General features: G+C 40.5%; 2 protein-coding genes across 2 annotated transcripts in view; both read right to left on the reverse strand.

Moving 5' to 3' along the window:
* Nucleotides 1–4,150, reverse strand: part of crocc2 (ciliary rootlet coiled-coil, rootletin family member 2) — a 50,737-nt gene extending 46,587 nt beyond the window's left edge. Inside the window, exons 1-3 of the mRNA XM_063891215.1 lie at nucleotides 3,841–4,150; nucleotides 2,492–2,645; nucleotides 1,887–2,002 (exon numbers count right to left, since the gene is read on the reverse strand). Of these exons, the coding sequence (XP_063747285.1) occupies nucleotides 1,887–2,002; nucleotides 2,492–2,645; nucleotides 3,841–3,894 (324 nt within the window). The 5' untranslated portion in view covers nucleotides 3,895–4,150. The remainder of the gene's footprint in view (nucleotides 1–1,886; nucleotides 2,003–2,491; nucleotides 2,646–3,840) is intronic.
* A 216-nt stretch (nucleotides 4,151–4,366) lies between these two features.
* Nucleotides 4,367–9,941, reverse strand: klhl30 (kelch-like family member 30). The gene is made up of 8 exons (XM_063891214.1): nucleotides 9,799–9,941; nucleotides 8,458–9,298; nucleotides 8,175–8,373; nucleotides 7,572–7,658; nucleotides 7,286–7,441; nucleotides 6,872–7,060; nucleotides 5,065–5,210; nucleotides 4,367–4,950 (listed from the first exon to the last, which is right to left on the reverse strand). The coding sequence occupies exons 2-8, from the start codon at nucleotides 9,229–9,231 to the stop codon at nucleotides 4,702–4,704; spliced, it is 1,800 nt and encodes a 599-aa protein (XP_063747284.1). The 5' UTR covers nucleotides 9,232–9,298; nucleotides 9,799–9,941; the 3' UTR covers nucleotides 4,367–4,701.
* Nucleotides 9,942–10,301: the final 360 nt, after the last annotated feature.

Raw genomic sequence — 10,301 nt, forward strand, 5'->3', positions numbered from 1 at the left:
GGCAAGGCAGCATATTTGTCTCCAGGGCATTGATTAGCAGACTGCATTAACATCACATCACAACAAACCTGTCATACAATCATCCTGCTCTGCAGGGCAAAATAGAGGCAAGTCAAAACAGGAGTCTTTTGATGAACCTGTTGACTTGTGAGACACTACCAGAAACATTCAGTGGCGTTTACAGTTATAATGTAGGTCTTCCTTGTGCTTACCATGCACTTCATCACTCTTCATATAACTTCTCAGAAGTGTGAGCATCTAATATCGGCAACACTTACTTGTGTTTTTTCTGTTTAGTGCCTTTTTCACACATCTAAAAATATCAACAAAATAAACACGCTATATATATATATATATATATATACCTGCCAGGCTAATTTAATTATATTTATAGCCTTGGTTTTAAAATAAGTTTCAAGTGTAAGGCAAGCAGTGTGAGTTCATTAGATGTAAGCAGCAGAATGAGCGCAGTGTTATCACAAATGGCTGCTTTGTGCACCATGAAAAATGAGCTTTTTCTTCCACAGTCTCAAGGGGGGAGGCCAGTGACCTTCACAATTTTCCCCAAAACAGCAGCGCTACACGGAGGGGCAGCCATGGGGGGGCTATGAAGGGAGACGCCGGTCCCTGTAAGCACAGGGGGTCCGAGTCTACCTGAACATACCACAAGGAAAACCTTCATGAGCAACCCTCCCCCCTCTTATTTGCACTTATAAACACATACATGCATCCATACTCACACACACACACACACACACACACACACACACACACACACACACACACACACACACACACACACACACACACACACACACACACAGACAAACATTAAAGTCCTTGTTGTAATATGTTACTGTAATTCTAGAGCCGTTAATTAAAGAAAAATGTATGACATAATACACAGGCTCTTGCCAAGTTTCATTAATTAAATCGTGAGTCTGTACATGTATGTTCTCAGTTTACACCAAAGTACATGCAAAGCTGTTTCAACTTTCCCACACTGTTTGTTTGTTCAGCCTCAAAAGGCTTTCCCTGCTGGAAAGAGTGGTGGTACACTGATGTTTACTGTAACCATATTTAATTTCAAAGCATGTGGCCTTTCACAGTCAATGCTCTAGTGTGGTGGACCTTTTTGACCTCATCTCAAAACAAAACTCCACAAATCTACCATCAACAGTATAACATACTGTAACTTGTGTAAGACCTGCATTGACAAACAACATTATTAACAATGTGTGCCAATACAGTCTGGGAAAGGAGACACAGCTGGCCCGGAAACTTTTCAACACTTAGTAAAAGTGTTTACAGATACTACTTGTTAGAGTGGAAGTCATCATCATAATTACACTGTTTAACAATAAAGCTGCAACAATTAGCCAACTTATCCATTTGTCGATAAACATAAAAATAATCTTCGATGACAATTGATTAATCGTTTCCAAAAACAACAAAAAGTGCAGCTTTCAGCCTCTCAAAATATGGAGATTTCCGGCTTTTCTCTGTTTTATATCAATAAAAAAGTGAATATCTTTAGGTTACGGACTTGAATGGACATGTTTCACAATTTTTGGACATTCTATAAAATCAATAATGTATTGTTTAATCAAGAAAATTATAAGCAGATAATAATTAGAACAATAATATATTTAGTTGTATATTAATGTACAAATCAAAATAAGTAGAATAACAATATATTTGAAATGTACTAACCTAGGTGATATCCCCTGTGCATCATTTTACAACATCCTATTTGTTTTCCTTTTTGATTACAGAACCAACATTCTTGTAGAATAGCATGGGTGCAACACATGCTAAAACTTTAAATAGCGTTACACAGCTTGACCATGACCTGAAAATGCATGGCTGCCCTTTGTCACTCATACCCTGTCTGTGAGACTGGCCTGTTTGACTCGTGGCTGGTCACGCTCCATCTGGCTCAGGGAGAGCTGCTCCCTCAGGGCCCTGCTGTCCTCCAGCGCGCTGACCTCACCGCTCTCACCTGGGACCAGGAAACAGATCATGCATAAAGAAGTGTCAATCTGACTTCATAATCTGTTTGACAGCTCATAGGGTCCTATGGTGATCCCGGAAATGTTGAGTACCTCAAAGTTTTACGTTACAAATGTACAGTTGTGACTGTAGCACATAGAAAGTGCCGGATGCTAACTTTCATATGTTGGGCAATTTGAACAATTAGTATATGTTGTGTTAATTTGCATTACTAACCATTATAGCTTGTGTTGACAATAGTAGTGATGGCGCCTGATTGGGGCGCAAGCTAAAATCTTGAGCACATTGGTCAGGGCCGGGCCTGGTGCTGGGGACCCCTACTATACATTCCTAACATAAAACTCTTGGGTACTCAACATGTTGGCAATTACACTAAAATTATGTAAAAATGGTGTATGATCATAAACAAGTTCTAGTAAGGGAAGATTCATCGTTTGTAGTTAATGTGTTCAATTTGAATTCAAGCTCTCTTCCTTACCGGCTGGCTGCTCTGCCAGGTTGCGGGTAATGATCTGGCGGATGTAGGTGGAGACAGGCGTAGCAGTGACACCGGACTCCTGTCCATGAGTTCCAAGTGTCAGACCCCTCTGTCCTGAACATCCATCAGAGTGTAGCAGAGACTCTTCCAACTTCTACAAACCGTCACCAACAAATCACACAACTGAAGTATTTTCTGCAAAATTATGCTTCCACTCCAATTTAAAATCTTTAGTTTCTTTACTTTGCAAATTCAGATTAATAATGCAAAATGTCATTAAAAAAAACCTAATCATGCATTTTATTATATATGAAACAAACTGCTGGGAATATAAAACTCTAACTTTTTTCACAATATTTCTACACATTTTTATTCCTGTTTTACAAAAGTAAAAATGCTGAGTATTTTTACAGTAGATATTTTTGACTTGTCATAGCAGACGTTCATAACAGTGACTCTGCTCTACTATAGGCTAAACCACTAGTGTGACAGTGAGCCAGCAACAAAGTACAAATTTGACCCTGAAACTTAACTTAATGCAATTCCATTAATTAGCTGCTGCTGCTATGTGAAATACCCTTTTTATTTCACCTGTTTTACTTTTTTCAGAGTATACATTTTGAATTGACATACTTCAACTGCAGTAGTTGTTACTAATAACAACAATGACATTGTGATAGGCCTGCAAACACTATATGAGAATACTAGCTTGCATAGCAATTCGGCCATCTTTAATTGCATTTATTAGCCTAACATTTGTGGAAATAGTCTGATAAAACATGGAAGACGGTAACAGCAGACAAGAGCTGATAATGCTTCACATTATTAGACTGTTTTTTTGCTATCTTTTTAATCCAAACTTGTTTCGAATCTGCCTTTTTAGACAGACTTTTCGACTTGGTATACCGTACCTGTTGAAGGTTTAATTATAACAACCATGGCACTGTGACAAAGAGCCAGCATTACCATTAGCAGCTTAGCATACACGAAATTCAGCCATTTGCTTAAATTGACTGCTAAAACAAGGAAAAGTGTAACAGTGGACAGGAGGTGCTAATGCATTTCTTTACCTCTCTTTACATTGTAATTTCTAGACTGTTTTCAAAGGCCTTTTTCACAGAAGAAACTTTGACCTGACTCTGGATAATGATGCAGACTTTACCTGTAGTATGTTTATAATAACCACGATGACAGGGAGCTAAAAGTAACAATATAAGCAGCTAGCATACATTGAAGGCAGCTAATACACTTCAAAACGTTTGCTTTACCTACGTCGACATAACGCCTGCTAAAACCTATGGTTCAAACAAAGGCGCGAAACTACTGTATCTAACAGAAATGTTACCAACCTGAATCACAGCCTCCAGTCCAGAGTGTGCACCCTGCTCCCGTTCAGAAGTCATTGCTAACTGCCACAGCCTCAATTAAAGAAGGTTAGCTAGCAGGCTAAAGTAAATGGCTTCATTTGACGACACAGAAACCTTGCTGTAACGTTGCTTTAACTGAGGCTAGATAGAGAGAAGTCAAACGGTGAGGAAATAACAAAAAGCACAAACCTAGCATGTCGTTTAAATAAAGTAGTAAGAAATACAGAAATAACTTAAACGTTAAGTTAGAGAGTTGTAAAGAAATCACTGACAAAACTTGTTTGTAGCAAATATACTTTAGGAGAGACTGCTGAGCCCTGTCGATGTTGCCATGGTGACCAGCTGCTTACGGGCCGTTGCCATAGAAATAGAATGCTAGCGTGGATGTTTCCATGGCAGCACAGACGCCACGAGCCAAGCTGCTGGATTCTGTTGGGTTAATGATCAGAAAGGCACCTTATGCAAAGTAAACAGTGTTTTACCAGGAGGATTTACAGCTGGTTGAGGGTCAGTTTACAGCAACACATTTTATTTATAATTTCTTGCAAATTCATGATACAACAAGTAATTGTAATACTCACTCTGTAAAGATTTAGTGATTGAAGGACACCATTTACCAACTCAAACACATGATACAAAGTATAAATAAACAACTGCTAAGCAGCCAAGCAAGGCAATAAAAACAACCCAGAATACTTGAGGATCATGTAGCACCTATTCTAAGGCACAATGACATCCTGGCATAAACATTCCATTTGCAGTGTAACATAGATAAGATTGGAACAGGTCTGTGTCTCTGTGAACTCCTCAACCTGGGTTTTAAGCCATCAGGAGAGGAGGCCATTATGTTGAGTCTATGCTGAAAAGCTCAGTCCACAGAGAAGGATCAAGGAAGATGGTGCAGACTCCACTGTAGAACCAAAGCCTCGGCAGGTAGCTCTCCACCTCCCAGGTGTCGGTTGTTCGGTTGTAAACCTCCACTTCCACCCCATAGTCCCCCTCCATCCCTTTCCAATGGCCTCCAGTGATAACCAGCCTCCCATCCAGTGTCACCAGACCGCCATTTTCATGGAGCATGTGGAGAAGCTGGATCTAAAATCACAGGAGAATAAAAACAAATGATTTTTCTTTTATCCTGTTCAAAAAGCAGTGAATCATGAATTCTATTACTTTTTGACTGAAGTCAGCTGTGATATTGGAGCCCACCTTCTGCCACATGTTCGCCTCTGGATCATAAGAGTAGACCTTCTTAGTGTTGTCAGCAACCAGATATATAGTTCCATCCATACAGACAGAACGAGGAGAGGACAAATACTTAGGGATGAAGGGCGAACATATTGTGGTCCAGCTATCTGAAAACAAAACAAAAAACAACTTCAGTCAATTGCTTTAAAATGAGTACACACAATAAGTAATTACAATTATGTAACGGCATAGGGAAATCAATGTGTTCATTTAATTGATTTTGTCAAGATGTCTAAAATAGGTTTGGTGGTTTACACAAGCTTAACAATTTGGTCAAACAGGCCATATTATGCTTTTTGGGGTTTTCCCTTTCCTGTAGTGTGTTATTTATGTTTGTGTGCATGTAGTAGGTCTGCAAAAGCTAAAATCCCAAAGTTCAGACCAGAGAGAGACTCTCTCCCATATCCCTTCCCCCTGCCTGAAACGCCTCGATTGGATTCCTGGTTCAGTTCCATATCACACCAATAGCAGTGCGAGCCGCTCCGTAAAGTCGACCCGAGCAGGAACCATGGCGAGGAGAAGCTGCCACTTTCACTGTGAACCAAAACTTTCTTTGTTTGCCATACGGAAGGAAGAAGATGTGAAGAAGAAGTGGCTTGCATTTATTTTTTACTACTATTCCCCCGGAGCTAAAACTCATCGTATGGTTGTGTTCTCGACATTTCACTGAATTGTGGAGCTGTTGTGGAATTTGAGCCACAAGCACAATGCTTGCCTCTGCAAAGTTGCAAGCTAACGCTATCAACACTGCGCTACCAAGCTTTTAGGGTGTATGCACACTAACTTTACCTAAATTGTGCAGAAATACGGCGATGGTTTTTCAAAATCTCCCAGTTTGGGATAAATAAAGTATTTATGATTCTGATTGATTCTGATTCACAACACGTTAACCTCTTGGGCCCAGACGCAGCAACTTGTAAGAAACAGCATCTCAGGGCATGTTAACATTTAACAACCTATACATGTGGCATATCCACTTATAAGCGGTTGACCAATCACAACAGAGTCGCCAGCTAACAAATCAGACCAGAGCATGGGCTCTTCAGAGCGTTTTCAGACTGAGTGAAAAGTGGTAATTTATGCACAGACAGTGAGGAACATTGAAGCATGTAAACATGTCATAGTGGAGAAACAAAATACATATATGGACCTGAAAAGTAGCATAATAGGGGACCTATAATTAACAAGTTGAGGTGTTGTTACATGACATATAATATGCCAATAAATACTCACCTCATAATCTTTTTTTATCTTTTACATGTCTTCAACAGCACTTTCACATGGCAAAATAACACTGCAGAGAAACCTCATCCACTCAGCGGTGTTGACATTTAAGTTACTTTTGGCAATTTTATTTACACTTAAAAATTCATAAACGTGTAGTTTATTTCTAACGGGATTCCCGATTGGCCTGTAGCCGTAAAATCTATTATAACGATGATGATCATATGATCTATAATTATTTAACTAAATATTTAAAAGAGATGGGGAAAGAGACACTTAATTTGAAAGAAATACTAACACATTTGTACAACATTTTATCAATGTATTTCACTGATAGAAATGTATTATGAAGCATAAATATTTAGTTAAAACACTATCATAAACAAGTTAAAATGCTGTCTAAAACCATTGGAAATGGAGTTGCACCAGCAGGATTGCTTAAATGACTGAAATATTGCAAATACATTTTTAAATTGTTGTTATTTATTGTTGCAAATATCTTGCAAATAAAGACGTTGGTGAAAACCATATCGATCATCCTTACCTATAACAGGGTTGTAACACTGCATGGCCAAAGCATTATATTTCACAGCACAGGAGCCAATCACGTAGAGCTTCCCATGACACGCTGTGGCAGTGAAGTTAGTCACATATTTCAGGGCGGGGCAGGTCAACGCCCAGGTGTCATTGTAGGGGTCGTAATGCTCAACCTCAACCCTATTTGAAGTTGTACCTGAAGTAGGGGAAAGAAAGTAGAATGATTAAAGAAGGTAAATCATGCACAAATCTAAAATTCTGCTGTCTTCTAGAACCAGTCCATATTTAAAAGTAAAAATGCATACAAACTGTTACCGCACAGCTAAGCCATTAAAGGCAGATGTGATACTTGAGTTAATCAATGTTTTCCATTGCACTGCAGGTTTAAGGCACCACATGCCGATCTGATTTATTTTCCTACCTCCAATGACGTAAATCTCCCCGTTGAGTGTTGCAGAAGTGTGGTTAGTCCGAGGCCGGAGCATGGGAGCAACAGTAACCCACCTCCCTTCTTTTGTGATGTACTTCCAGGTCTCTGTGGTGGACCAGGTGTTGGTATTTGAACCACGCGAGCCCCCTGTTAAATGGGCAAGAGCACTTTGTCAGATGTCTGTTTTACGTTCATCGACAGAGAAGTGAGTTCTGCAAAAAATTAGAATCATTACTTCTCCTTTTCCTTCTTAAGATTATATGTTGCATGTGCCTACCTGTGACATACACATCATTGTTTAAGGAGACCATGGCGTAACCCCACTTGTTAGGATTTGGAAAATGAGGGAGCTCATGCCACTGTTCTGCAGAGAAAAAGAAAAGGGAATTCATTTATGAGCATCCTTCAAGTAAGGTAAAAGTTTCACAAATACAGTATGCAAATGAAAATGTGTAACATGGAAATAAGGTTAATACACATAGAGATGTCCTTAAAGTAAAGAACAAAACAGGTACAAAATCATCTTCTCTGGCACAGTCATTAACATGGTTGCAAGTATTCAACATAACACCAGTAATGCAACAATCTTTTTCATAAAATCACATATCAAAAACATGTACATGGATGTGTTGTTCCAGCTATGCACAATAAAAACGCTTGTTTGATGAACTGAGAAGAAGATCCAATTTTGTCACATTCAGACCACATTCCTGCAGAGCTGTTTTTCTGTCAACACTACATTTAACAACCTATGACACATCTGCCAAACTGTTTCAAGGAATCCAAAAGACATTTCACAACACAAATATAGTTGTGAAATGTAATTTGAACTTAAACAAACTCAGCATTTTCACAAGTGCAAAAACAAAAATGTAAGTACTTGTCTTTGTGTTGTAGAAAGCAAAATTCCTGGGCAGTAGTCTTTGCAGTCTCGGGTCTCTGTCCTCATCATCTGAGTCCTCCTCATCATCCGAGTCTTCCAGAGAACGACCTCCCATCACCAACAGCACTTCTTGCAGATTTGGTTGTGGACTCTGAGAACTGGGTCTGTCTGTGTTTTCTGGAGCCAAATCCATTTTCTATAAAAAGTGAAAACCAAACTTGTTATTGGGAAATCTACTCATAATGACCAGAAAAAAGGGAGGAAGTGTGAGCTCACCAACCTCTCTTTGGACTTTTTCCACAGCCTCTCTGCAGCAGGGAGAGCCCTGCACCAGACTGTCCTTCAGAAGGGTGTCAGTCAGGTAGTCCAGGCCGAGCAGCGGGAGACGGGACAGAGTGAGCAGTTCAGGTAAGTGGCAGAGCCGGGACTCCTTGTTGTGCCGGGCCCATTTCAGAATGGCTTCCACACGGGTGCACTCTGTCCGGATTTGTAGTCCTTCGTCAGACAGGCAGGCAACCAACCTGTCCTTCCCCAACAAGAGAAACTCTTCACATTGCTGCACAGCTTCAAAGTTCTCCAAGAGGAAGGCCCATGCTTTGGCCATCACCTCGGGGCAGCCATGGATCTCTACAAACTCCAGGATTCCCAGACAGTTGGTGGCATCAATCTGGTGCTGAAGGTACCGGCTGCACACGCTTCTCACCGTTTGGAACTGCAGCTGGCTGGAGTTGCAAATCAGCCCCTCCACGTTGCTCTGGTTGATGGTCAGTTTGCCAGTGTATGCAAAGTCCAGCAAGCAGCTGAGTATATCAGGATCGACATCTTGAAGCTCCACACGCGCAGCTATGCTCTCAACAAAGTCCCCTGAGAACATGCTGTGGAAGTACGTGCTGCAGAGCGCCAACACGCCGCGGTGACAGGGGAAGTCCCGACCTCCTGCACTCAGTGTTACATCCACCAGTTTGGGGTCAGAGCAGAGGGAGCGCAAGCCCTCCAGAATGCTCTGTGGATGGGAGGGCAGGCAGAAGTCCAGGTCGTCCACATTGCGCACCATGGTCAACTGCAGTTTAAAGTGTGGCTCAAATCAGCTTAAAGCAGGGACGATATAAGACTGAGCCTACCTGCAAGTGTAGGAAAAATACATAAATAACAAATGTTCAGCAACATCGCCCTGACCTACAAAATCTTTTCTCCCAAACATTTTAAAATGATGCATGCCTGTCAAAAGGATTGAGTAACTGCTTCACACAGATAAACTGCAACTACAACAATGTTATTAGTTTTAAAAGTGGTGTATGATCAAAATATGTTTTCTTAATTTTTTTTTCTATTGACCATTAAACAAAGGGACAAATAAAAACAGAAGAAAAAAAGTTGATGATAAGTTGTTGAAACGTCTTAAGTTTGTAATTAAAAACGGTTTCTCTTTGACCTTTCTGATTTGAGGAAAAACTAAGTAAAAGGCCCATTGTTTAGTTTGGTGTAGAGGCGCTGTGTTGTTAGGACTACAAAGTACCTTTGGCCCATGATTAGTATGAAATACTGTAACTATGACTCTAATCACATCTCAAGCCAACAATAAATTACATTTCCTGTGAAATTGAAATAACAACAAACTCACCATAGGAGTCGAGAATGGAAATAATGGCTCATCCTTTTCCAGTAAATAAAAGCTTTTTGTAGCTGAGCGGCTCGTTGGATCAACATGGAGTGGGCAGCATGGCGAAAAACATTGGCCAAGTCATTGGGACGGGCTGCCTTTCTACCGGTTATTTTTAGGACAGAGAGTGAGGCTGTGCTAAAGGCAGATTCCAAACAACAACCATGGGGGCCGCAGCTGCTGTTACAGGCACATACTATTCTCCTCAGCAGAGAGGACACATGACGTAGCTACTTCATATATCATACAACAACTAATTCATAACACCACATTCAAAATGGTGATTACTTCCATTTCGAATGTCAGTAGTCACTGTGTGGTTTTTGGTGGTAGCATGGGTAAGCCTGGTCCTCTAAGCCGCAGACAGCACACATAATGGGACACAGCCTGTCAGAATGGGCCAATAAATAACATTTTGAGGGGGGATACAAGTGTCCCCTCCTCATTTGGACTGGTCCTCGTTT

Source organism: Eleginops maclovinus, chromosome 9 (genome assembly GCF_036324505.1).
Source record: "Eleginops maclovinus isolate JMC-PN-2008 ecotype Puerto Natales chromosome 9, JC_Emac_rtc_rv5, whole genome shotgun sequence".
NCBI classification, from domain to species: Eukaryota; Metazoa; Chordata; class Actinopteri; order Perciformes; family Eleginopidae; genus Eleginops; species Eleginops maclovinus.

Excerpts from the sequence above, each read along its gene's own strand:
- klhl30 (XM_063891214.1), bottom strand. The coding sequence starts at position 9,231 with ATGGTGCGCAATGTGGACGACCTGGACTTCTGCCTGCCCTCCCATCCA. Across the intron at positions 7,442-7,571 it reads CAATGATGTGTATGTCACAG|GGGGCTCGCGTGGTTCAAAT; the intron begins GTAGGCACATGC and ends CCCATTTAACAG. Across the intron at positions 4,951-5,064 it reads AGGCGAACATGTGGCAGAAG|ATCCAGCTTCTCCACATGCT; the intron begins GTGGGCTCCAAT and ends CTGTGATTTTAG.